The 25,475-nt window shown below is 52.4% G+C and overlaps 7 protein-coding genes across 12 annotated transcripts; 4 read left to right on the top strand and 3 right to left on the bottom strand.

Annotated features, from left to right (window-relative positions):
* The first annotated feature begins 2,445 nt into the window (after positions 1–2,445).
* Positions 2,446–3,356, top strand: LOC117642454 (cleavage and polyadenylation specificity factor subunit 6-like). The gene is made up of 2 exons (XM_034380692.1): positions 2,446–2,551; positions 2,927–3,356. The coding sequence occupies exons 1-2, from the start codon at positions 2,540–2,542 to the stop codon at positions 3,221–3,223; spliced, it is 309 nt and encodes a 102-aa protein (XP_034236583.1). The 5' UTR covers positions 2,446–2,539; the 3' UTR covers positions 3,224–3,356.
* Positions 3,357–7,381: 4,025 nt separating this feature from the next.
* On the top strand, positions 7,382–9,557 carry LOC117643020. Its single transcript, XM_034381657.1, has 7 exons — positions 7,382–7,522; positions 7,595–7,771; positions 7,874–8,008; positions 8,114–8,365; positions 8,563–8,637; positions 8,865–8,954; positions 9,160–9,557. Exons 1-7 carry the CDS (start codon positions 7,382–7,384, stop codon positions 9,214–9,216), a joined length of 927 nt encoding a protein of 308 aa, XP_034237548.1. The 3' UTR covers positions 9,217–9,557.
* Positions 9,476–10,465, bottom strand: LOC117642307 (cuticle protein 16.5-like). The gene is made up of 2 exons (XM_034380381.1): positions 10,378–10,465; positions 9,476–9,892 (listed from the first exon to the last, which is right to left on the bottom strand). Exons 1-2 carry the CDS (start codon positions 10,387–10,389, stop codon positions 9,605–9,607), a joined length of 300 nt encoding a protein of 99 aa, XP_034236272.1. The 5' UTR covers positions 10,390–10,465; the 3' UTR covers positions 9,476–9,604.
* A 2,631-nt stretch (positions 10,466–13,096) lies between these two features.
* Positions 13,097–16,326, bottom strand: LOC117641966 (ubiquitin carboxyl-terminal hydrolase 14). The gene is made up of 11 exons (XM_034379670.1): positions 16,165–16,326; positions 15,440–15,618; positions 15,249–15,356; positions 15,024–15,138; positions 14,763–14,935; positions 14,592–14,680; positions 14,346–14,502; positions 14,183–14,248; positions 13,924–14,106; positions 13,550–13,835; positions 13,097–13,466 (listed from the first exon to the last, which is right to left on the bottom strand). Exons 1-11 carry the CDS (start codon positions 16,178–16,180, stop codon positions 13,333–13,335), a joined length of 1,506 nt encoding a protein of 501 aa, XP_034235561.1. The 5' UTR covers positions 16,181–16,326; the 3' UTR covers positions 13,097–13,332.
* A 22-nt stretch (positions 16,327–16,348) lies between these two features.
* LOC117641969 (actin-related protein 2/3 complex subunit 3-like) lies at positions 16,349–17,583 on the top strand. Of its 2 annotated transcripts, none has more exons than XM_034379677.1 (4): positions 16,349–16,508; positions 16,693–16,875; positions 16,952–17,147; positions 17,236–17,583. In XM_034379677.1, exons 1-4 carry the CDS (start codon positions 16,503–16,505, stop codon positions 17,391–17,393), a joined length of 543 nt encoding a protein of 180 aa, XP_034235568.1. In that variant the 5' UTR covers positions 16,349–16,502; the 3' UTR covers positions 17,394–17,583. The 2 variants fall into 2 exon arrangements, with proteins under 2 accessions (XP_034235568.1, XP_034235570.1); XM_034379679.1 differs by having other exon boundaries at positions 16,372–16,556.
* On the bottom strand, positions 17,428–18,941 carry LOC117641968 (glutamine amidotransferase-like class 1 domain-containing protein 1). The gene is made up of 7 exons (XM_034379676.1): positions 18,756–18,941; positions 18,586–18,662; positions 18,400–18,505; positions 18,214–18,321; positions 17,989–18,137; positions 17,697–17,905; positions 17,428–17,613 (listed from the first exon to the last, which is right to left on the bottom strand). Exons 1-7 carry the CDS (start codon positions 18,802–18,804, stop codon positions 17,589–17,591), a joined length of 723 nt encoding a protein of 240 aa, XP_034235567.1. The 5' UTR covers positions 18,805–18,941; the 3' UTR covers positions 17,428–17,588.
* A 107-nt stretch (positions 18,942–19,048) lies between these two features.
* LOC117641967 (fructose-bisphosphate aldolase) lies at positions 19,049–25,443 on the top strand. 5 transcript variants are annotated; one of them, XM_034379673.1, is made up of 6 exons: positions 19,049–19,191; positions 22,374–22,759; positions 22,845–23,035; positions 23,142–23,492; positions 23,573–23,650; positions 23,899–24,238. In XM_034379673.1, exons 2-6 carry the CDS (start codon positions 22,381–22,383, stop codon positions 23,992–23,994), a joined length of 1,095 nt encoding a protein of 364 aa, XP_034235564.1. In that variant the 5' UTR covers positions 19,049–19,191; positions 22,374–22,380; the 3' UTR covers positions 23,995–24,238. The 5 variants fall into 5 exon arrangements, with proteins under 5 accessions (XP_034235564.1, XP_034235563.1, XP_034235565.1 ...); XM_034379672.1 differs by lacking the exon at positions 19,049–19,191 and adding an exon at positions 20,797–20,945 and having other exon boundaries at positions 23,899–24,243; XM_034379674.1 differs by lacking the exon at positions 19,049–19,191 and adding an exon at positions 21,104–21,231 and having other exon boundaries at positions 23,899–24,243.
* Positions 25,444–25,475: the final 32 nt, after the last annotated feature.

Here is a 25,475-nt window from a genome sequence, read left to right as displayed (position 1 = left end):
CGGATCAGACGCAGTAGATGCTTAAAGTCGGCCCAAAACACGATTTTTTAAGACATTTGTGACCGTTTTGATCAACTTTGCGGCAATACTGCTCCCAAACTAAGGCAGATAATCGCACTCCATAACAAAGGCATGCTAAAGGAGGGGTCGCGTGGGGTCGCGAAATTTTTCCTGGGGGTCGCGGAAAGTTTTGGCTACAAATTTGGGGTCGCGAACCGCAAAAGGTTGGGAACCGCTGGTATAGACAGTAGACGGGGTTGTTGGAGCCCTACCCCTTCGTCGGTCTCTAAGGGTGGTCACGGGCTTGAAACGGCGGGGCGCGGTTTGGTCCCTCTGGGCACAGGTGAGTCGATGCTCACTGCGATCGCGGCCAAAATCTTCACCCTAGACCTTGACGCCGAGACGCCGCCGCATCCGCCGATTTCGTGTGCAGGTGTGTGTGCATGGGTCGGAAAGTTTGCTTTTGCATGAGAGCCTGACGATTTCCTGTTACCTCCAGGATAATCCAAGCGATGCGAGACAACAAAGGCGAGCGTCCCCGCACCACCTTATCAAAAACGACTACAAATGTTAGAGAACTTTTTGAGACCAAAAAAATATGCTTGATCCCCCTTTCCTATTTTTGAGAACCTGGAGCCACCCTTTTTCTGCACATGTCTCCAGACAAAAGACGAACCCTGGAGCAACTTCTGCTGCAGACTGATTCCGAGAGTCGTTTTCGTCGTTCTGTCTCTCTCGCACTCACGGAGCGTTCCACACAGGCGCGAGAGAGACGGAGCGACGAAAACGACTCTCGGAATCAGTCTGCAGGACGCGGAGCTCCACGGGCATGCGGGGCGGGGCGGGCCGGACCTGGAGATCCTCCCGATCCGGTTCCCGCGGCGTGCCGGCGTGCTCTGCCGCTGTGCCGCTCTGCGATTCTCGTACGCCCCTTTCGAGAAAACAACGCCAACAAAAACAGCCCATGACGCCGAATAAAAAGCACCTGCGCGAATAGCCCAGGCCGCCTCTTCATCACGCTGTGTGTGTGTATGTGTGTGTGCCCCTTTTGACACTTGACAGCCGCCTGCGAGGTAGGCAAGTTGTGAAACATTTCACCTGAAGGCAGGCAAAAAGCGCGACTTGACCCCTCCCTTTCAAAATTTCTGCGCACGCCACTGGTGTGTTTTGTGTGTGTGTGCAGAGAGGGGAGAGGTTCCCACGTTGACATGCATCGCTCGTAGTGACACGCACGCGCGCGCGCACACACACACAGACGCGCACACGCCCACCCTGTCCGCCTCGCCACGCCGGGCAGTTGGCAAAGGCGACTTAGTGACTGGAGTTTTGGGAGAGCGGCCTGATTGTCCTGGATGAATGGTGTCCGTGGCGGTGCGGCGCGGTGCGGCGTGGCCGTGGCCTTGGAGCCGAAGCGAAGAGTGATGGCGTGATGGGCCAGCTGCTCATTTCAGCCTCAGCATGCCCTGGTCGCCCTGGCATGCCTCAGCCTGGACCTACCTGTGCGTCTCAGAGTGGACCCACCCGCGCGTCTCAGCCTGGGCTTACCCGCGGCGTCGGCGATGCGCTTGCTGGGAGTGCTGGGGCTCGAGGTACCGCCGAAGGGGCATCTTATTGATCGCACCGCGCTGCAGACTCATTCCGAGAATCGCTTTCCGTCGCTCTGTCTCTCTCGCACCTGTACGGGACGAGTGCGAGAGAGACAGAGCGACGAAAACGGCTCTCGGGATGAGTGGCGGCCCCTCGCCACACAAGTGGCGAATGCTAATCGAGACGATGTCCGTACGTGGCCTGTCGGTGGCCTGCGTGCCGCGGCGTGCCCCCCCCCCCCCCCCCCCACGCCCACGCCCCGCGTGGACCCTGATGGACCACGCCCTGCGGCTCTACGGCCCCGCGGTCCCGCGGTCTGGGAGTCCGTGCCGCAGACGAGCAGACGAGCAAGTGGTTTTCTCCTCGTCACGGGGACATAGTATTGATTTTTGCCTGCCTTCCAGGCGGCCCAACTCGCACCCAAGGGAGGGGTAATTACCCCCTTCCCCTCCGAAACAAAAAGAAAGACGCCTGGAAGACACATAACCCGTTCAAGATCCACCGCAACGATTACCTGTATCGCGGACCCGAAAGGCAGGGTATTGCGTGAGCTGAGGAGGGGGGGGGGTACCACGCCGACGCGTCGCGTCTCTGCCGGCGAACCTGACCAACGGCGGCCACGGCCAAGGCCAAGAAGTGCAGGAGCAATGCACCGCGTGCACGCCGCCGTCGTGGGGCAGGCCTGCGGGGCAGGCTTCGGCAGGCTGCGCCGGGAACAGGTTCGGGTTCGCTGACTCCGCCAGGCTCGGGGCTGGAGGAGGCAGGTTGCAGTCGCTGCAGTGGCTGCAGTGCCTGCCCTGCCTGGGGGCGCGGGGGGTGCAGCAGTGCAGCAGCCCGAGCCCTCTAGGTTCTGCAGGCGACCGCGGTGGCGCGGTGCACGCCGGGAAGGTATAAAAGCCCTCGCCGTCGCCCTGGTCCTCACAACGCTGTGATCTCGAGCCCAGCCAACATCATGAAGGCCTGCGTGAGTACCTAGCTGCTGACGGACGCTTGTGCCGCCCCTACGGCCTCACTTTCTTCCAGTCACTTGTGTGTCTGTCTCTGTTAGTGATAATTGTGTGTGGAGTGAGGGGAGGGGAGGGTGTGCGCGAGTCGCGAGTGGTGCGTGTGTGTCAGGCTTGCTGGATGGGTGAGCGTAGGGTAACGTGCTGAACATGAATCAATGTTCCATACATAGATCACTGCCTGTTATTTCCTATCTGGACATTCAGCTACTCAATTTTGTTCATCCTTCCATAGTGACCCATGTTTGGAACAGCGATTCATGATTGGTACGTTAACCCTGAGAGTGTGCCCCGAAAAACGAGAGCTGGAGAAATGACTGTGCTTCGTCTTGCAGGTGATTCTCCTGGCAGTGGTGGCCGTCTGCGCCGCGATGCCCCGCCCGGGCCCCCCCGCGCCCCCCGGCCCCCCCATGGCGCCCCCCATGACGCCGCCCATGACGCCCCCCGTGGGCACCCCGTCGGAGAAGGGCGACCTGAAGGGCGAGGAGGCCCTGTACCTGGCCAGCCCGTACTCGGCCTACTCGCTGCCCTACTCGATGTACAACTACAACGCCCTGCCCAGCCTCGGCTACCAACCCAGCTTCCAGTACGGCAACCTCGGCTACCAGTACGGCTACCCCTACTACTACTAGCGTCCTCATCGTCACCGCCCCGCGACCCTCCGAAAGACTGACTCCATTTCGCGCAACAAGACAAAAAGGAAATGTGCAATCGATTTATAAAAAAACAAAACTCAAGCAATGAATAAACTATTGAAAAACACACCATCATCTCTTGTCAATGTGTTGCACTCCGTACTCTGTCCGCTTGTCACAGTCAAAGCTTGTGAAAGTCAATTAAAAATCCACCCACTATCAATCAGGGCCAATCTATTTGAAACGACGACGCCATGCGGCGGGAGACCGTCGTTGGAGAAATAATTACAAAAATAAAAAAAAACATTTTTTCTAATTTGCAATAATTTTGTTCTTTATTTTTTTCACGATAGACGATGTAGGCAAAGATTGTCAACGCGATTGTTTCCGATCCTGAAAAGGATGCGGGCAGGACGGAACGGGATGAAAATACTTTCATGAAGTTTGTTTGGAAGCCTTCTTAGTACAAATGCCGCGTTACCTTCAGGATTGGCTTGGAAGCTCATTCAGAGTGCAAGTTGTCCGATCGAACTGGGCGAGAACGAGGCAGTTGCTGAGGACGAGTAAAATGGCCTGGAAAAGAAGTGTGTTTAAGAACCATGGTTGGAGAGTTACGCGGCAAAAACAAGTGCTGGTCTTCCCTAGAGGCTTCAAGACAATGGCGATTTACAAGGAGTCTTTGGGAAAACAAGGAACTGTTTTTGCCGTGTTACGAAAAGAGAGACGATCGAGTGTCTAAACACATGACAGTGCAGTTTTGTCGGATTGGCACTGGACTCGGTTCTCACCGCTTGCATGGTGGTCAGGTCGAAATTGAACATGCCGGCTGCGGTGCACTTGTGGTCGAGTAGACGGACTTGAAGTATACAGCCCCTCACCTGAATTGCACAAAAATGGATCCGGAGTACAGGCCCGAGGACACTTGATTTCCCACAATTTTGGTCCCAAAATCGTTGCGGTCAAAGGCAAAATCGTTGTGGTCAACGTCTTCCCGATACAGGGCATGAAAGAGTAGGGTCTTGAGAATACTAGGACGTCGAGGGAGGCCTTTTACGGCAACTAGATTGGACACAGTGGCCGCCCAAAGTCAGCAAAATCAGCAAATTTCCGAGATTCGACCACTTTTTGACCAACTTTGGTCCCAAAATCGTTGCGGTCAAAGGCAAAATCGTTGCGGTCAACGTCTTCCCGATACAGGGCATGAAAGAGTAGGGTCTTAAGAATACTAAGACGTCGAGGGAGGCCTTTTACGGCAACTAGATTGGACACAGTGGCCGCCCAAAGTCAGCAAAATCAGCAAATTTCCGAGATTCGACCACTTTTTGACCAACTTTGGTCCCAAAATCGTTGCGGTCAAAGGCAAAATCGTTGTGGTCAACGTCTTCCCGATACAGGGCATGAAAGAGTAGGGTCTTAAGAATACTAGGGCGTTACAGTACTTCCTGCACTACTTCCGGGGGGATGCTGCTGCTGGTGGCGAGGAAGCTGTTCAGGATGTGCGAGAGGGCTTCGTGCTGCAACGCAAAGCCTTCGTCAAAAAAGAGAAAAAACACCACCCAAGGAGAAGGGTGGTCAAAATCAAGTCAAAATGGCGGCAGAATGACACTCGCCTCGGCGTGGACCCACTGGCACAGGAAGAAGAGGGCGGCCAGACGCACCGCCGTGACCGCGCCCCAGACCGGGTCCGCCGTCAGGGGCTCGGACATTGTCACGGACATCATGGCGTAGAACGAGAAGGCGGAGTCCACGACGTCGCCCAGGACGACGGCCGCGTTCTGGACGCCGAACGCGCTGCACATGCTCATCTGCAAGGGGATGCGATAAGCAGCTGGATTCGGGTTAGAAGTGTTTGCACGTCACTAAGGGTGGTGGCGGTACTGGCCTGCACGTCGCGCAGGAGGGCCTGCCGGACCCGCAGCCCCCGCCACGGCCCAGGCCCCCCAGGCCCCCCAGGCCCCCCAGGCCCCCCAGGCCCCACAGGCCACGCGCTGACTCTGGGGCCGGCGGCAGAACTCCCCGCGCCCGCCTCCTGGAGCACGGCCTGCAGGGCGTCCTCCACGAGGAGCACGGCGTCGTCGCGGAGGTCGGCGCCGAGCGCCCAGAGCGTGGCCGCCTGGAAGGCGAAGACCCCCGCCAGGGTGGCGGTGATGCAGACCGAGAAGGCGTCGCAGCTGTTGTTGGGCAGGCTTTGGGTGAAGTCGTAGAGGTGGTGGAGGATGACGGCCGCGAAGAACAGCGTGAACAACGAGAAGGCGGCGCTGGCGGCCGCGACCCGCTGCAAGGCGCGCGACGACGGGCCGCCGCGCCGCAGCGAGTGCCTCATGGCGTGCTGCAGGCCGAACACCGCCACCAGCACCTCACGGCGCCGCCACAGCGACACCGCCATCGCCGCGGCCGCCAGCAGGGCCTTGAACACCAGCATGCTGTTGCGCGCCTTCTCCACGAAGATGAGCTTCGCGTAGTCGCCCCTCAGCACCCGGTCCAGGTTGATCGCGGCGCACACCGCCGGCAGCAGCAGCGTCGCCAGGACGCTGTACCTGCAGAGGTGGCCAGCCGAACGCGCTAAGTCCCAGGAAGAGCACCACTTCACGCCACACTAAAAGACTCTGAATGCCATTGCGTCCATGGTGAATTCGACACTGTAAAAAGTTAATTGGGGGACTCACCGTAGCCAGGGCGTCGAGGCGGCCGGCGCCTCGCAACCGCCAGCCGAGAGCGGCGCGAGCGGCGCCATGCCGAACACGCGCAGCGCGCTCAGCCAGCACCGCCAGCTCCACTCGGCGAAGCGCCCCCAGGACGACGTCCCCCCGAAGGACGCCTCCCCGGCCGACGCCCCCGCCGACGTCCCCGCCGACGCCATCCTCCTCCTCCTCCTGGCGGTGGAGGCGGCGGCCGACGCGCGTGCACGTGTCTGGGGTGCGGGCAAACGAGTGGCGATGAGGCGGCGGCCGGCACCAGGCCGTCCTAGGCCGTCCCAGGCCGTCCCAGGCCGCCCTGGGCCTCCCTGGGCCGCCCTGGGCCCTTGGCTCACTTAGGCCTCTGGCTTCGGCCTCTGGCCTGCCCCAGTCTAATACGGGGTTCGCGATCGAACGGTGGCGGTGGTAATGAGCTTAGTCCTTAATAAGCGCGCACACCGTAACGGCGACCGCGACCGCGACACTCGTAAATCACGAGGACAATCTAGTCCTGAGAAAACGGGAGAGGGTTCGGGAGTCGGTTTGTTGAGTGCCACGCGACCAGGCAACTTAGTGCGTGTCTTGTGGTTGACTAAAGCGTAGATCCAGAGGCAGTGGTTCAGCCCGGTGAGGTGTGTGGCCCGGGGGAGGGGGTGTGTGCTTGTTAAGCAACTCCGTATAACCCAAGAAGAGCAATTTTTCTATTGTGACCCGCCTCAATGCGGCCCTGTTAGGAAAATTGCCCTTGTCGGGGAGTCGGACGGAGACACCTGTGAAGTCGATAAGAAAGCTGTCGGCTCTTCCCGTCCCCACCCTTCTCTATCCGAGGGGAGCTCACAGTACAATTTGGTGCTCGACGATTGTGGGAATGTGGAGGCACGCGCAAGATTTCTGCTGTATTTGCCACTAGTTTTGCCTACCTCCAGACGTTTTATGGAATATGTCCATATTTCGTACAATGTATGTTCGCCCCTCGCCGTGCTTTTCTGTCCCTGCCCGTCCTGCCGCCGGACTCGCTGATGTTATCGTTATCGTCCGTCAAAACAGTCTGAACGACCTTCTCTGCTCCCCTGGGGCTTGGCTGGCTTGGCGGGCTTGGCGGGCGACTCTCGCGGTGACTCTCGAATATCGAACGGGGCCCTTCACGATTCACTCACCTGATGATATCGACCGCGGCGCCGTGAACAACCCCAACAGGCGCCGGGGGTGCACGGGGTGCACTGCAAGCCGCGGCACTGACACAATGGCCGTGGCCGGGGATGGCGGCCACGGTGGCGGCTCGTCGCGGGTGAGGTGCTGGTCGCCCTGGTGTCGGGGCCGTCGGGGTGGCGTTGGCGGCCCGGCCAGCCCCTGCTGGGCCAGGCTGTGCACGCTGCTGTGGCGCACCATCCTGCTGCTGCTCCTCACCGGCGGCCACCACTGCGGGACTGCGTGGCCGCCGAGGCCCTCGCGCGGCTGGACGCGCTACTGCGTCGTCGTCATGGTCCTGCTCACCGCCTTCAAGAGCTGCGTCGTGTACTCCCACCTCCCGGACATCCTGGGTGGCGGCGACGGGCCCTACGTGTCGAGGCTGTTTTCGTTGGACGTCGTGGTCAAGGCCATGGCCTCCGCGATGCTGCAGGTTGGACAAACATTGGGAAGCGGACGGGGATGGTTGGCTTTGGAGGGTCAGCTCTGCATGCCTGTGTCGTAGCTGATACTGCTGCTGCGCCGCTACGAGCAGGCCGCCCTGGTGCAGTGCCTGGTCATGTACTTGTCGTGGTGTGCACCCTCGCGCCGCTCGTGGCGCGGCATGGCCCTGGTGCTGGCGTGGTTCCTGATCAGTTCCATCTTCGTCCCGGCCTTCAGCGTCGCCACCGCCGACATGTCGGTGCGTAGACTGGCGGAAGTGTCGCTCGTCGCACCTCCGGGGCCCTTTCTTAAGAACCGCGTAGAAATAGAGTGTGAACTGGCCGTTGTTTTCCGTAACCAGGCCCTCAAGAGCGTGAAGGAGGTCACCCTCTACGTGACCGACATGTTGCCCTCGTTCCACATGATGCTGGCCGACGGCGAGCTGGGTGCCCTGGTCACCGCCTGCGTGTTCCTGGGCCGGGACGTCGCCGACGACGTCCTGGACCGGGTGCAGGCCCTGGCGGGGCGGCCCGGCGAGGCGGTGAGTGCGGAGGAGGACGCGCAGGCCGCGCTGGAGCTGCGCGCGCTGCGGACGCGGCAGCAGGTCCTGCAGGACGTGGTGCGCACCAGCAACCGCGCGCACGGCGCCGCCCGCCTGTGCTGCCTGCTCGTCGCCGTCATGGAGGCCGGCATCAGTTCCTTCGGCGGCATCGTGTACCTGCAGGGCAAGATAGGCGTCCGGAGCGCGTCCAGCTTCCTCGAGGCCTACGGCGCCAGCACCGTCGTCTGGGGCATCGTCATCATGCTCAGGTTCATCGCCAGCTGCACCCTGGGCCAGCAGCTGCGCAAAAGCGTGAGTACCGGGACCACCGTCCTGCACCACGTTGTGGTAAAAAAACAAAAAAACCTTTTTGTGTGGTTAGCGCCTGCGGAGTGGCGGGTAGGCCGTACCGCAACACGCGCGCGTCTCGCAGTGTGGCCTACCCCCACTTTCGCAGGCGCTAGAGCGCTTCCACGACTGATGGCCTCGCTTCTTTCTTTTTTTTCAAGCATTCGAGGATATTCAATACGCTCCATGGGTTCCTGGCGAGAAACGCCCTTGTTTCCAACAGGACGAATAGAGAAGTGAGTCATTTTTACTTTGAGTGAAAAAAAAAAACAAACTGGGAACTACATATGTGGTATTCAATGACAGAGACGTCACGTCCGTTAGAATGTGAGTCGTGTCGTTTGAACATCACGTCACAAATCGTTTGAGCGTCGATTCACGTTCCAACGAACGCGTGGACGGCTCATTTGTTGAAAAACACAGTGTACTGACTCACTGGCTGACGCCCCGCGCGATCTCCCAGGTGCAGGGATTCAGCCACCAGTTGCAGATGCAGGACTGCCGCTACGGGGTCTTCGATCTGCTCTTCTTCGATTTCACCACCATGGGCCGGGTCAGTATCAAATGGCTCTGCGCCGAAAAAAAATGCGTTGTCCCATCTTTCCACCGACACAAAGTAACCTTGTGATCTTGCCTCGAGGCTGGGCCCAGCATGGTTCATAATTTTCAAGATTGCATATTTGGTTCACCGTTTTCAATCAACGGGTGGTGCCTAAGGGCATTTTTGTGTGAGAGTTTATACCGTGTCCTTTTCTTAGGTCTTCGGCTCCTTCGCGACTTTCCTGGTCATCCTGTTCCAATTCGATCAGACTTAGTCACAATCCAGTGAAAATGGATGATGAATCCATCCATCATCGTCAGCTTTTATCCAGCCTAGCGGGAACACGCCAACCAACGTGACGCCTATTTTACGTGAAATCGTCCCGTTTGATCGAAATTCAGTTGATTGGAGGAAAGAAATTGGAGGAACATCACTAGTTTCTTACGCTGTGATAGATAAAAGTGTGTGCTTTGTTTGTTGTGTTTTACAGGGGAATGTCCGGATGGCATTCAACAGAAAAGAAACATGTCAAATCATTTAAGATGCGTTGTACTGTGTTTATTGCCAAATGGTTTGTTTCATGGAGTGAATAAATTACAAATCACAATTTCTCAACGGCCTCAAATTTCTTCAGTGGTTCCAGTCTGCGGGGTTCCGGCGGCTTAGCGGTAGTAGTACGAGTAGGGGGCGGCGGCGTAGCCGTAGCTGGCGACGGGGAGGGCGGAGTAGGCGGAGTAGGTGCTGACGGCGGGGACGGCAGCGGCGTAGGTGGAGACGGCGGGGTAGGCGGCGGCGACGTAGGGGGAGGCCACGTAGGGCGAGGCCACGTACACGGCCTCGGAGGCCTTCAGGTCATCCTTGGGGCCGGGGGCCGCGGGGGCCGCGGCGGGGGCGGCAGGGGCGGCGGGCATGGCGCAGGCCACGGCCAGGAGGGCGAAGAGGGCGACAACCTGCAATCACACGGGAAGAATGAATGGCTGACCAAACAAAATCGACAGGGAGCAAGAAATGTGTCTCACTGAAAAGTTAAGTGCTTATTCCGTGTATTCAGTGCACACTATCAAACATGGTTGATCTCAATATATATATTTTTTTTAAAATCAAGATAATTTTTTTTATCTAAGAAGACAATTTTTTTTATTGAGTGGTCGGACAAGTTTTTTTTTTTTTGCGAGGCTGGGGTTTGTATTCTAACTATGAAGGTATCTTTTGGGCATCCGTACTTTCTGAACGGCATGCGCTGTAGGGAACAACTGACGAAAATTCCTGGGAACGACTGCTAGGGGAACTAGCGCACTAGAACCACAGTCATTTAATTTTATGACATTTGGTAAATTTGCTCCAATTAGTAAATGACGCTCTGCCGAAATCTGCTCCCATGAGACCGAAGCGAGGTATAGCCCTTCCCCCCTCGGTTCCTGCATTAGTTACTTACGACGGCCTTCATGGTGCTGGTTGTGGAGGTGCTTGGGGCTACTGGGCACGGACTGATGTGTTGCACGAAGACGTACTGACAGCTTTTGGGCCGGGCCGGCGCGTTTTATACTGGTCCGGGTAAGCGCGCCCCGCGCCCAAATCCGGCCCCTCCCCCTCCCCTCCCCCCGCCCGGCACCACGCCGGCCGGGCCTCGCGGCGCCTCTCCTCTAGAGAGACTCGGGGCGTTTCTCTCACTCAATGCTTACCTCCGACTGTCGGAGGAAGAGAGACGGAAAGAGGGGGGGGGGCACTCCCACTTCGCCCCCGCAGGACTCCGCGCGCCGCGGCGCTGCGCCCGGACGTCCACTCCTTGAATGACTTATTGGCCAGCCGAAGAAAGACCCAGAAGGTGTCTGTTCTGGAAGTGGAAAACCGAAAAACGCAGCAACCGGAAAGCATAATTTTCTCAAAATATGAATACATTGTCAGACGGCATTAAAACAGTTTTACGTTATGTATTCCGCGAACCACACGCCCACGCCTCGCTCGGTCTTCTTCCTGGAGCAACAGGTAGCTTTGTTTTGTTGTTAGTATCGCGCTTTGTTTACATTTCACGGAGAATGAAAGAGTCATAACCAGGACTAAAATTTTGGATGAGGCATACATTACTGCCCAAATTTTGGGTGAGGATTGTTTTATCGTTCAAATTTGGTTAACGAAGATTTCCTCACTCGGTGGGTGTGTCTGCTACATAAAAGGTCGAACGCATTATCAGCCAAATTTGGATGATCAGATTCTCGGCGTATTTCGCAGCCCTCCCCCCTCTTCTTTTTCTCAATGAGCGCTACGCACGCAGGAACGTCGTGGCCTTGGCAGTGATCCTGCTCCTTTGTTCGCGCTCGGGGCGTCCTGGAGCGTCCTGGAGCATCCTGGAGCGTGCTCTGGCTGGACCACACTCAGTCTGGCCCCGGACCCGGACGGTCCAAACACCAAACAGAACATTTTCCCCATTGAAGTACTCGGCTACGGAAAAATACGTGAAAAAAAAACCTGAAATTTTGCTTCAATATTTTTTTTTTTTGCAAAGATGATTTACTTTGATAGAAATTTAAGTTTTGCAATCTCCGTGGGAGGGATATCCTTCCACACATTCATTTCCAGGTTCCGGGCCATCCCAAGTAGAAAGACGCTCAAATTGACAGGTCAGCAAGTGCGGATAGTCCTGGAGACGCGCGTGCGCCGGCCCGGCGGCCGCTGCAGCCATCCCTGGACAGCCCAGACGAGCGATGCAGAAGAGTCGTTTCGTCGCCCTGTCTCTGTCGCACTCATGCGTCTCTCCATAAGGGTGCGAGAGAGACAGAGCGACTCGGCCGGCCAGCCCTGCAGGATGGACTTAACAAGGCACGGCTTGGCGAGGAACCGGTCGGGGTGCGTCCTTAAAGTCTGCACTGCTCAAACCGCCGCGCCGGCCGGCCGGACAATGCCTGCCTGTTTTAATGACGCGCTGCAGCGCAGGCAGCGCACTGCTCGTCGCTCTGTCTCTCTCGCACCCGTGCGAGACGCCCCATGAGTGCGAGAGAGAGCTCGGAATCCGCCTCGCAGACGCACTGCGTGGACGCGCGCCGCATCCCGGAGCGCAACCTGCAGCGGCTCGATTCTGAGCCGTCACTCTGTCTCTCTCGCACCGCTGCGAGACTGTCCGTGAGTGCGAGAGAGACAGATGGCGCTGCTCGGAATCCGCCCGCCGGTGGACGCGACCACGCACAGCACACGACGCTGCGGAGATTCGCCAGGACTCGGACTCGGCGCGGCGCGGCGGGTTGAGGTTGGTTCCCGCGCCGATCTACGACTTGACTTGAGGCCGGGCGCAAATAACCATTCGGCCATTCGGCCGGCCGCCCTCGAAGAACGCCGGCCGAGGGGAACGAACCTCAGCACGCCACACGGTGCTGATCATGATAGAGCCTATTCGTAGCCAGAGGCGTGTATAAGGAGTGGGGGGGGGGATACATTTTTCAGAGCGAATTTGTGCGTCGAACCTGCCCTCGTTGTGACGCGGGGCCGGCACTGCCTCGGCCACGGTCACACCCAGCTGGCGGTCCAGCGGCCCGGCCGAGGCCCGCCCTGCCGCGGAGTCACGGAATCACGGACGGGCTGAGCGCCCGAAGTGGGAGCGTCCGAAAAAGCGACGCTCCAGACCCGCGAAATGGAATCTTATAAACCTTTATTTGGCCTTTATTTAAATTGTATAAGACTCATACGTATAAGGGCTGTTTCAATTTACTCATTTTAATGTGTCTTATTAAGTTTTATATGGCATATATGGACATTCTTATTTAATCTTTATATAAACCTTATACAAACCATACACGTACTGTATTTGGGATTTCTTTTCAGATACTGACTCTTTATAAAGAGCTGCAAAAGTGTATAAAGTTTTTATAAAGATTTAAAGATCTAATTAATTAAGGACAGAGCGCGGTGGCGACGGCAGTGCTCCCGGTGGCGTGGCGTCGGCTGAGCGCTGCCACCGCCCCTACACTGGTGTGTTGCGGGCCAGTCGCTGGCTAGGCGCTACGGGCCTAGCACACCGTCGCATCAAGGCATTCTTTATCAGTGGGAATGGTTTCGCAGTAATGTTCGCTCGGCAATCTGCTTTCCTGGTCTTTCTTTCTAATTCCTTTGTCACCACAGGATTTCAGGAGCAGAAAGAAACATGAGAAAAATGCAACTTTTTAAATTAATTTTATTATAATCAGGTGTGGGCAACAAGACAGATTCCACAAATGCTAGCAGGCATATAAAATATCTCAGAAATTTGTGGAGGAAAATTGTTAGTACATTGGTTTTAAATAATATCTTGAGATAAAGAGGAATTCTGAAAGATAGCACAGTTGAGTTCATTTCCCAAAGTGAAGTCATTTGGTTGATTTACTAACAAACCATTTGAGGCATTTAAAGAATTAATGGAACATTATTCTTGAGGGGTGCTGGCAGTTTCAGTTTCCATCTTCTCTGCTGTTCTTTCAGGGGCCTTCAGGACTGTTCCTTCAGGAAGCTCCAGGATACGGGGCCCATACAGTAAAACATAGGCACAATGCCAATCTCCTGAAATAATAATAGAAGTTTTAATTATAATTCAGAGGATGACAAAATGATGAGAGATACAGCTAGCTGGACAGAATACTGACCGCCGCCAGACAGCTTTAAGATGTCTTCTGAGGAGACAGGGGTGACTTTGTCATCATCACACATCAACCATGTGTTGTCGTTTTGTCGCACCCAGCCAACATAATGACCACTCGATGATGAACGACCTCTGTGTGTCAGCACTGCCTGGAGTGTGTAGTAACCGGAGTTATTGGAACCTAGATCATTTTCCAACCAGTATGGTTCCTTTGTTGTCTTCACTTTGGTGTCACCACCTTTCTTGTCCTTGAGAGTGAGCTGCTCCTCAACTTTTTTGTCCTCTAATTGCTAAAAATATAAAAACAGGAGGTATTTACAAACATTTGCAAACAACAAGGATAAGCTGTTAATAAAATTGAATGAAACAAGGATTTACCTTGAAGCGGTCCCTCATGGGTGCCAGCTTTTCCTGCAGTTCTGTGGTACATAATTCAACTGCGTCAAACTCCATGGGAAACTTGACATCTTTTAAGATTTTTGCATTGACAGACTCTCTCTCTTTATAATAAAAACGTACAAACTGTACTGTAAGATATGCAGGCAATCTGCTAATTTTACTCTGGAAAACAAATAATATTTATGAAAGGAAGAAAGAGTGAAGAAACAAAGAAATTAATGATCTTTCCAGTGCTTACAGTTTTGGTGTACACAGCATCCCGCCCAAGAGAAGGGGAGTTCTTAGTAATCTGTTCTTGGAGCTTCTACACAAGGACAAAGCGAGGAAGCAAAGATGTTAGGATACAAGGGAAACTAAAAATTAAGATTTCAAGCTTTAATCCTGGAAGAGAAAAAGCTCACCGAACGAAGGCCTGACAACATATAGCGCACATCTTGTGAAATAAAGCAGCTTAGCTGCAAGAAGTCTTCTTCAGTGCGTGTAGGTGGCTCATCAGCAGCTTCAACACATTTGTACTCAACATCAAACTGCCCACCAAAATACTGCTCAATGAGAGACCTTAAGACAAAGTAAGAAAAAAAGGAAGAAAGTTAGTTTAAAATTGAAGTACTTGCAGCTTCAAAAAGTAGCACTTAAAATAAACTTACTTTGGTGCTTTTACGGCTCCTTCAACCGCCTTAGCAGGAAGCTTTTGTTGAAGCATTCTGACAAGTTCCGTCCAGCACTCATTGGCATCCTGCCAGCACATGAAAAAATATAAATGGTGTCAAGTTACCAAGAAGCCACAAAATATTAATTGTCTGATCACAATCACTAACCTGCTGTATATAGACGCCACCAGCACCCTTTTCTGCAAAGCGAGGGAAAGCTAGTCGAAGTACTTGCAGCAGGACCACTGGAGAAAAAGATGCTCCTCTATCCATCGCAGAGTACAGATCCCGCAGAGCTACTGTAATTGACTGTGACGGAACAAAAGATCCTCCTCCAACACCTGTTGTTAATAATAAAAACAACAATAACTTAAAAACCTCAACTGAAGACAAAAAATTTGAAGACAGGAACTATTTCAGAGAACATACTTGCTTCAAAGGTTTGTAACCCATCTCGCAACTCAGGGACAGTTTTTAAACACTGAACAGTGGCATTAAGGTAGCAAGTGTTACCCAAGTTTGTGAGGCCAGCAGGGAGGTCCATCTGAAAACAAAAGAAATTAATAAGTATTAAATTATGAAACAAACTGACTTTCTATTAAAAATGACATAAAAGTTCCATAAATGGGAACCAATAATTAAAATGAAATTTACGGCTGAGGCTAGCTCTGATTCATTCATGTCCTCCATGAATACAGGTTTCACTGCTGGCTCTGAAGGTACATCCTCTTCTTTGCTCCCCATCAGAAGGACCATCACACCCTGCATTGAAGAGCACAGGAAAGACTGGTGAGAAACATTTCATTGAACCTTGAATGAATCACAAGCATAATTGTTGAACTTACGTCCTTCAGAGGCATATTGCCCCACTCTGTGTCTTTTAAAGTCATTCCTTTCACCATTACTTTCTGACGATTTGGCTGGACTCCGGTTAAAGCAAACAGTTGAGCTTTAAATAACAGTGGGTCTTCTTCTGTGTTGACTTCCACATCAGGGAACATCTCTTTCCCCCACTTTACTTTCACTGGAACATCAAAGAGAAAAATAAGAAACAAACTGACACAGATCAAATATTTGAACTTATAGACTGGTGCAGCAAGTGTGAAATATATGACAGTGAGAGCAACACATATTGTGACAGTGCCAATAAAACGGACAAAGTCAGAAATTAGATCTGGCAATGAAGCCAGAGGACAAAATGAGCCATGTTAGAATTGGTCACGACATAAGGCTTTTAACATAGAACTACATGTGCCAAAATCGAAATTTGCACCCCATGAACTTTAGAAACTGAGTCAAGGTGAGGATGACATGAATGTTTAACCTAGACATGATGACATACGGTTTCAGCCAGTTCATACAAAGTAGAAGAAACCTTGTAGGTTACAAAGCACGGATGCAAAGTAAAACAAATGGCCCTGAACATGCCATTCAAAAGGACTGTACTCGAAATGTAACTATTTTCATGACAACTCTGAAGGCTCATGCCGGGGTCCCGGAGTGATTCAACAGAATGAAAGTAAGGTTAAAGGCACGGCACCCCGTTCCAACCAAAACGTTAACACCTTGCCTTTGAAGCTGGGCATTTTGAGTAGCTAATTTTCTTCTAAATAATCCGGTAGAGATCTTCTCTCGTGTTAAACGAGTTTGGACGGCAAAATTTTGTCCGGAGAGAAAGACTGCTCGAGAAGAACCACCGCACCACAACACAAACACGACAGTCACCGAGATTGTGGCACTGCCTTCTGCGAATCCGAAAAGGAAGGGAGAAGAACAGAAGACATCATCGAAACGTCAAAACACTGCAACCAAGAAATGACAACAACAAATTGAGGCAAATGAATGAAGATTAGGTTTCCATTCATTGTCATTGTCACTCGCTAATCGCTTTCACTGCACCTCATCATCATGCCGGTAAGCTGAGCCTAGACGCAGACGTCTAGCCGGAGCACCTGTTTTTAGGTTAAGTTGTTAACAACTTGGTCCACTTTGCCTTATCTTCAACCACATTGTCCTAAATTTCTGTTTCTAGGCATAAATTATTATTGTTAACTTATTTTAACTTTTCATCTGCAATTCTTTTTTATCTTCATTTCAGGCATACCACTCGACTCTATTGGACCACAATGCCGTTGTTGGGAACATGTCATTACTGCCCGTCAAAACTCAACATCGAGGACCAGCACCGCCCTTCACTGCCCCAGCAACTGATATGGACATTATTGACGAAGCATTATACTATTTTAAGGCAAATGTGTTCTTCAGAACATATGAAATCAAGGTATGTGATTGTCATCGGTGTTTTTGTTGGTTTTTTGAAGAAAATCCATATTTTTAACTGATTTTGTTTGTTGCAGAGTGAATCCGATAGAGTTTTAATTTACCTTACACTATACATAACAGAGTGCTTAAAGAAGTTATCGAAATGCTCCAACAAACAGCAAGGCATGCAGGATATGTATGCTTTAGCAATATCACGATTTGATTTGCCTGGTGAAGCTGGATTCCCTTTGAATTCTGTGTATTCAAAGCCCGCTAATCCCAGTGAAGCTGGTAAGTAATATACATTTTTCCCACTCTCACATATTGTTATCCTGCATTCACGCTTTGTTTCTTTAATAAAAATCTTCACACTATGCAGATCTTATGAGGCAGTACCTTACCCAGTTACGCCAAGAAACAGGAATGCGTGTTTGTGAGAAAGTATTTGGCACAGAAGATGGCAAGCCTTCAAAGTGGTGGCTGTGCTTTGGCAAAAAGAAGTTCATGGACAAATCACTCAGTGGACCAGGTCAATAGACCAATGTATTTGATCATCGAAGGAATTTGTAAGTTTGTTTCTTATTTTTATTATTTTGCTGAATAATTTCAGATCACATTATTAACTTTTTTGTTATATAAAAATGTAAACTACATGCAGTTTTTTTAACTATGTATAAAAATGGTGAGCTCAATGATGAGCATCATATTAAAATATCTAAGAGCCATACCCATTTATTTTCCAACTGATTTACCCTGCCTGGAACAAAAAAAAAGCAATTATGAACTTTATTGAATGCAAAGGCAGATCTTATCTCTTTTAATTGTTGCTTCGTCTCTTACCGCTGGTTGGCAAGCAAAACTAGGTTTTGAACAGCTGTAATCGTTGATGCTTCGTTCTGCCCAGTGACAAGGTGACGGTCAACAACAACATGAACTGCTCCACTTTCTCCACTAGCACTAAATGATCCCCCTCTATCTCTCACTTCATCCTCAACTATGACTGGCAATGAGCCAAAGTTTGCTGCACAAGCAAGTTCACAAACCGTAGACTGCAACAACAAAAACATATTTTATATTTTTAAATTGTTGATGTTAGTTTAAATATTAAGATTGCATTTTATCAAAAACCTACCCCAGTCATAGAATATGATTTAAAAATCCAAGAAGAATTCTTGAGTTTCTCAGATTGAATATCTGTGATGCTCTGGCTTTGTGAATCACGGGGCATTTCCACACATGATAATAGGGCAGCCACTCCCAGCCCAACAGCACAAACAAGTTCTGGGTAAGAAACAAAGAACAGTTTCGATCAAAATGTCACAGAAATAATGACTTAAAAATTGGAACCATGTCTTACTTCGATCTCTAACAAACTGAGCCAAAATTTCACCAAGTGTTGTGTTGTTTGCGAGATCATGAACAGCACCAGGGCTATGAGGCACAATAAGACAAGAATATCTCTGAGCTGCAAGAGAATCAGTCAAATATTTGAATATGAAATGGAAATTTTACTTTGAGTTGAATCCTAGAGACAGGATCTTACCATCTATGACCTCAAGGCACAGAGGAACGGAAAACGGTTTGGTATTAAAGTCACTAAGCCAGCGGCGGCTTTGGTCATCTGTACTTAAAAATTCTGGTTGTTTACCCTGGAGAAATAATTCAATATTATTTTAATGACTAATGTAAACAGTTTACATTTTTGAAAGGAATGAACGAAAATACTTACGCCAGGTGTGGCAAGTTGAACGTTAAAAGCTGTGTGAGTCATAGTAAAACATTGGATAAAGGACTGGGCAGAAACACCTGGATGAAATATCAGACAGTAAATCAATTTGACATAGACGCAAGGTTAATACATAACACAAAATAGTCATAAAAGCAATGATGATGTCTGACCCTCTTTGCTTAAAATAATAAGGCAATTCAATTTTGTATTGGATGCCATTTTAGATGAGCTGCGGCTTGAAACAGTGACTGTTAAATTAAAAACACCTCGTTTGACGTTTGACAGATCAAATGTCTGTCAACATCAGCAGCAGAGAGAGCACGGCAGAGCAGCAGATTGCAGTTCGGCACGACAGTGAACTGAACTGCAAGAAGCAAGAAGAAGTCACTTCGGCAAGACTTCGGAAGGGCTTCGGGCCGCTTCGTGTCGAGCAAGCGGAGCAAGCTTCAGCAAAAAGCCTTGAGATAGCAGCACGATCGCGTACGAAACCACCTCACCACTTCCCCCCTCCCCACTCCGCGCACTTGCTGCGGTACCACTCGTCCTCTTCGCCCTTGACTCAGCTTTCTGTCCTTCTTCAAATCTCTGCGAGCACCACCTATCAAAGTAAGTCGTACTTATTTTGAAAAATTTTAAAGAGAATTAATTACACTTGTTGCCATTAAGGAGTTAAACGTTAATGCTGGAATCAAAGGGCTCGAAAAATGTGATGCAATTAGGTTTGTACTGCATGTGCGGTTTTTGCTATCCCCTTAACACTTCTAGATCTATGTTCGAAATGAAACCTTTAATTCAGTCTGCATTTTGCGATATTTGTCACTGACTTTTGGTTGACTCACAAGAATCGAACGAACGGATATTTTCTCTAACGAGTCTTGTTGAGTACATCAATTCGGCCTGTACTTCAAAATTTTGTTGCCAACCATTAGAAATTCCTGCAGCCGATAAAAAATTAAATCATGCGTTAATAGCCATCACGTGTTAAAGGTCATCTTGCGACGGGTCACATTTAAACTCAAGTTTTCCCCCGTGTTGGAGGTTATGGACGTCTGTATCGATTTGGGGCATTGTGAGGTTATCGGCGTGCAGGCGGTACATTTATTCGCGGCTACAAAGAAATTGAGACTGCCCTGGGACAGCGACCCTTGCGCCGTGCAGGGCGCCATCTGGTTTTCCCTCTTTGGGGCGAGGTGCCCATGACAGGTACGCGCACAGTGCTGGAACCAGCTGGAAGAAGGGATGGGCGTGCGTGGTGGGGCCCCACTTTGGGGGCCCCTGCCTGGGGTGGTTCGCCCTGGAGCCCCCGCAACCCCCACGTCCCCCACCCCTCCGGTCTCCAGCGCCCCAGCGCCGATCCAGGGCTGCACCGCCTTGAGGCAACTCCGGGCGCCCGGCTCGTCAGCTGATGTCGGGTCAGCGGATTTGGTATACCAATCTCGTTCGGAGAGGGAAAATTCCCGAGTGTCGATTTCTGCTTAAACTGGAGTGGACATTGCGCGGGCGCGCGGCAGAACGGCCCCGAGGGAAGGACCGCAAGATGGCGGCGGGCAGGGCGCGGGGAAAGGGGAAGGGAGGGGCATTCTGGCCAATCCGATGGGTGGATTTGGAGCGCGGCTGTAGGCGGTGTACTGCACCCGCGGGCCAGTTATTTTTCTTCGCCGGAATTCTAATTTTAACGCTTGGTTGACACAGGCCGCTCCCTGGGTCTGAACCTGCTGTAAATGTTTGGAGAACTTTCTTTGTCGTGTAAGGATTTGGGCGGGGGCGGGTCCCACGCCCGGTGCACTGTGACCGATTGTTTGATCGCAACACCCTTCCGAGTAGTGTCGGCCGCCTGTCACCCACACTGCTCGCAATCCTGTTCCCCCGGTGCGTGTGTGGGACGTCCACGCCCCCGTCCCGCCCGAAATAACACGAAGTAAAAGTGACAATTAAAAACGGCCAAAACGAAGAGAAATGGCGCAAACAGCGACCCCGATAACAGCCCGTCCCTTGCAGGGAAGTCCAAAGTGCAGTCCGAAATTGGCCTGCCATCGGTTGCGCTCGCCCATCACGCGCCTTGTCCAAAATTTCTGATCGTAATTTATGAATGTGATGTAATTTCGTCGGTTGTTAACATCTCGGTGGAGGTGATCGGTGATCGCCGCCGACTGCACCGCCCCCTCTCAGCCCGGTGTGTGGCACGGGAGCGTTTTTGACGCAGCGGAGGCGCTTGGCGCGGGAGGGGAGGGAAGGGGAGGGGAGCGGCAGCTGACCCCTGTGTCCTCATATATAGCCGGCGCGCGGCGCGTCCGAGGCACAGTCGATTGACGGCAGGCAAGCGGTACCCTTCGTCGCATCTGTCATTCCCAAACCTCTCGGTGAGTGTTCCTAGCTCAGCTCGGCCTGGGTGTACAGCCGTGGCCGCCGTGGCCGTGTGTGTTGCTATTCTTGGTCTGGAGCCGGCGGCGATGCGGCGATCATCGGTCCGCGACTCGTCGGCGACTTGTCAGTCTGTGTTTACACCTCGCTCGGTGTCGCCCGTCGCGGTACAGTCGTGCAGGTGTGCTGGTCTGTCTGCGGTCGCGTGCCCTGCCAGTGCCCTGCCGTCAACCTCGCCGTGTTTTTCTGCGGGCTGCTGAAGCTGCCCCAGTGGACCAGTGCTGTGTGGGTCTGTTCTCTGCGACTTTTGGTCGCGCCTGTCCGGGAAGCAGCCTCGCTCCGCTGCCGTTCCGCGATCTGTACTGCGCTGTGCACCGCGGCCGCAGTGCCGACGGCGTCCTGGTCTTCATTAGGGAAGCGCAGCGCGTACTCCGCATTCGCGAGGCAGCGCGTCGACGGCGGTGGCAGGCGGTCGGTAGTAGCGGTAGTGACCTTGGTTGTGGGGACAAGGGCGTCGAGCCGCGCGGCCCTGGCGGCCCGCAGCCGAGAACTTGGCCCGGCCTACTCGGCGCACCGCGGCGGCCATCGTAGAGCGTTCGAATCGTCCTCGGCGTGCCCCTGGGCCTTGGCGGCGTGGGCGGGGCAGCCGCGGCGCGTTTGGGGCGTAAGCGAACACGTGTCGCCACCCGGGTGTCCGCGCCCGCCCTCGGCCTTCGGGTGTCTCGGTGGTCCACGGGCTTACGTAAAGGAAAGCGATAGGGCGGCGACGGCGTGTTGATAAACGTGTCACCAAGTTCAAGGCCTGCGCGCACGGCGCACGCCCCGCCCCGGGCCTGCCCTAACGCCACCCGTCATCGCGCTGCCCGGTTTTCTTTTGGGGCCGCGCCGCCGCGCCACCTTGCCGCCGACCTTTGGAAATGTGTTTTGATCGTGACGTTTGCCTCTTCGCGCACTACACTCTTTGTTTGCGACCACTATCGGCGCGCGGCGTGCGGTCCGGCGGGTGCCCTGTCGCGATAAGAGGCGTCTGGGGCCGCTGGCACGCCGCTGCTCCACCCCAGCCCCAGGGCCCTCAGTGTGGGGCCCACACGCCCCCGCGGGCAGCCCCCTCCCCTCCTCAAAAAAACGGGCTGTTTGTGTTGCTCTGACAAATTTGACCAGGCAGTTTCGTCATCCAGCAAGGGAGAGTGCGGGGGAGGGGTATCCAGCCGCTGATGCAATGTGGCAGGGCGTCCAGCAACCAAGGGCCGAGAGGCTCCGCGTTGCCCCGCGTGCTTGCCGGCTGCCTGCGCCTCCCGCCTCGGTCTTCCAGGGATTCCGATTGGCTTTATCGATACTCTGTCGTTATCGGTGTCTGGCTGGCCTGCCCCGACCCGCGCCCCGAGATGCTGGCGGCTAGACTAACCGATGTGTGCGTCTGGTTTCAGATCCAAAATGACGACCCACTTCAGCTACCCCGCCCCAGCCCTCCAGGAGGAGCTCAAGAAGATCGCCCTGGCCATCGTGGCCCCCGGCAAGGGCATCCTGGCCGCCGATGAGTCGACCGCCACCATGGGCAAGCGCCTGCAGGACATCGGCGTGGAGAACAACGACGAGAACCGTCGCAAGTACCGCCAGCTGCTCTTCACCACCGACCCCAAGATCGGCGAGAACATCTCCGGCGTGATCCTGTTCCACGAGACCCTGTACCAGAAGGCCGACGACGGCACCCCCTACGTGGAGCTGCTCGCCAAGCGCAACATCATTCCCGGCATCAAGGTCGACAAGGGCGTCGTCCCCCTCATGGGCTCCGAGGACGAGTGCACCACCCAGGGTGCGTTGCTGCATCGCGTTCGAACCGCGTCAGAGTTTACCGTGTGTCGCCCACTCAGCTAACCCTTTTTGTTTGACTTGTTCAGGTCTGGATGACCTCGCCCAGAGGTGCGCCCAGTACAAGAAGGACGGCTGCCACTTCGCCAAGTGGCGTTGCGTCCTGAAGATCACCAAGAACACCCCCTCCTACCAGGCCATCCTGGAGAACGCCAACGTTCTCGCCCGGTATGCCTCCATCTGCCAGGCCAACCGCATCGTGCCCATCGTCGAGCCCGAGGTGGGTAGGCCAGCCTCGCCAGCCTCGCCAGCCACCGTCTGTCACTGTCCCTTCGAGTCCGCTATGTGCAGCCATTCCACGTCACCCTCTTGTGCTCTGTCGACAGGTTCTCCCCGATGGTGATCACGACCTGGACCGCGCCCAGAAGGTGACCGAGACCGTCCTGGCCGCCGTGTACAAGGCCCTGAACGACCACCACGTCTTCTTGGAGGGCACCCTCCTCAAGCCCAACATGGTCACCGCCGGCCAGTCCTGCCCCACCAAGTACTCCGCCCAGGACATCGCGCGCGCCACCGTGACCGCCCTGAACCGCACCGTGCCCGCCGCCGTGGCTGGCATCACCTTCCTGTCTGGTGGCCAGTCCGAGGAGGAGGCCTCCGTCAACCTGGACGCCATCAACAAGTTCAACGGCAAGAAGCCATGGCCCCTTACCTTCAGCTACGGCCGTGCCCTGCAGGTGCGTTGTGGTCCTGGGACTCCTACCTCTTTAACGTTTACTGCTTTTCCTCGCTTTTTATGCTGAAACTTGACTTCCAGGCATCCGTCCTCCGCGCATGGGGAGGCAAGCCCGAGAACGTCGCTGCAGGCCAGAACGAGCTCCTGAAGCGTGCTAAGGTGAGTTCCTGTCCTCCTGTTTTTCGTAGATTTCATCCGAAAGCCTAGGTTTCCTAATACGTAACTTATCATACTTGCTTGTATGTCTTCTTTTTTATTCTTTTTGTTTCTTGCATCTGGCCTTGACTTTTCTTTGTGCCTTTTGCACTTGCTCCTTTTGCTTTATCCTATCACATTAATATAACTTCTCACCGCATTAAGCTTTTAGACTTGCAACACTTTGTGCTTACCATGTGTCTTCCCAACAGGCTAACGCCCTGGCTTGCCAAGGCAAATACGAGGCTGGCACCATCGGCTCTCTTCAGGGAGACAAGTCCAACTTTGTCAAATCCCACGCTTACTAGACTTCACTGCACATTCCACCACATACGCTTCTGAATCCTTAGATTGCTTTTTAAGTTTCTATTTTTTTAAAGAAATATTTTTTAACTTTTTTTACCGTACTAAAATCAACTTATGAGTGCATGATTTGAATGAATTTTAGAGTGCATGGATTATGTTACTGTTGATATGAATGTTTCACTACTGTTTTGATTTGAATAAAGACTGAGTATTGTGCACATTTTTATAGGTGCCAGTAAATATTAATTTGACCTAGATTTCTTTTTGTAGCTTTGACCCATTTTCTCCATTGATGCACTTTCCTTTTACTCTTTCAACATTTCTCACAACTGTGCCTGGATTCCACTATTGTCAATTTTTAAACACTCTACATAGGCTTTATGAGACATGCTTATCGTTTGCCTCTAACTCTGCCACTTTCCATCCACTTCAATTTACAATTTATTTTGTGGAACTTGACATGAACACATTGTGGATGATCTAAGGTGAGGTGTGCATGCAAGACATACATTGAAGTTTAAGATATTTGCCTACTTTAACTTCTAATGGAATTAATTTCTCCTAATGCATGTGAAACCAGCAATTTCTTTTCTGTCAGTTCATTCAGCCCCTCTTATTTCTGAATGATTTTGTAATCCTTTCCTCCTTAATCCAGGCCAATGGTGAAGCTGCTCTTGGCAAGTACGGCGGTGGTGTGGCTGGTGCCGCTGGCGACAGCTCCCTCTTCATCAAGGATCATGCCTATTAAGCAGCCCATGCGTCTGCCATACCAGTACTGTGGGTGTCTGCTGCTTTCCGGTACTTTGCATCTACAACAGAACACTCTACAGTTTAACTTATTGTGCTGATAGTGCAAAAGTCTTTTGACTCAAACAAGCGTAAACTTAACTGTTCAGTGCGAGGAGCTGTAGTAAAAGGAAAAGTAGTTTCGGAAATGCGTAGGATTCTAGATGTGATCTTCTCCCGATATTTTATTTCATAATATTCAACTTACTAGTGTAATTGAATCCTAAAATTAATTGAATATTTCCATTCTTACCTCTATTGTCTCTCTCTATCTCTCCTGTTTTGTTAAGTTTGTCTAGTTCAGAGCGAAGTTATTTAATTTCTGGTCCTAGTCCACTAGGTGGTGCCATGTGCAATGGACACACTTTTTATTGTGATGCTTATCGAGGCAAATGAAATAAGTGTGGTAAAGTTGTAAATTTCATGTAAATGATATTGTTTTTCTTGAGCATAAACTGTACACTCCTGTTTTGGTTGCTCATGAAGTATTATTTTTATTGATAAATTTTGCCATATTGTTTGAGAGTGGAGTGCAGTATTTTTGTTATTGTGTATTGTTGATGTGTGTGCGGCTAGTCTTGTTGATGGTTGTTTGACATCATACATTCATATTTTACGTTGTAACGTACTTGACAAAGATACAATAAAGCCAAAAATCCAAATTTTGTTTGTGTATTGTTTATCACTGTGCCGTGCC

The sequence above is a fragment of the Thrips palmi genome, unplaced genomic scaffold (genome assembly GCF_012932325.1).
Source record: "Thrips palmi isolate BJ-2018 unplaced genomic scaffold, TpBJ-2018v1 HiC_scaffold_16, whole genome shotgun sequence".
NCBI lineage: Eukaryota > Metazoa > Arthropoda > Insecta > Thysanoptera > Thripidae > Thrips > Thrips palmi.
The sequence above is the reverse complement of the archived record's forward strand: the minus strand, read 5'-3'. Positions and strand labels throughout refer to the sequence as shown.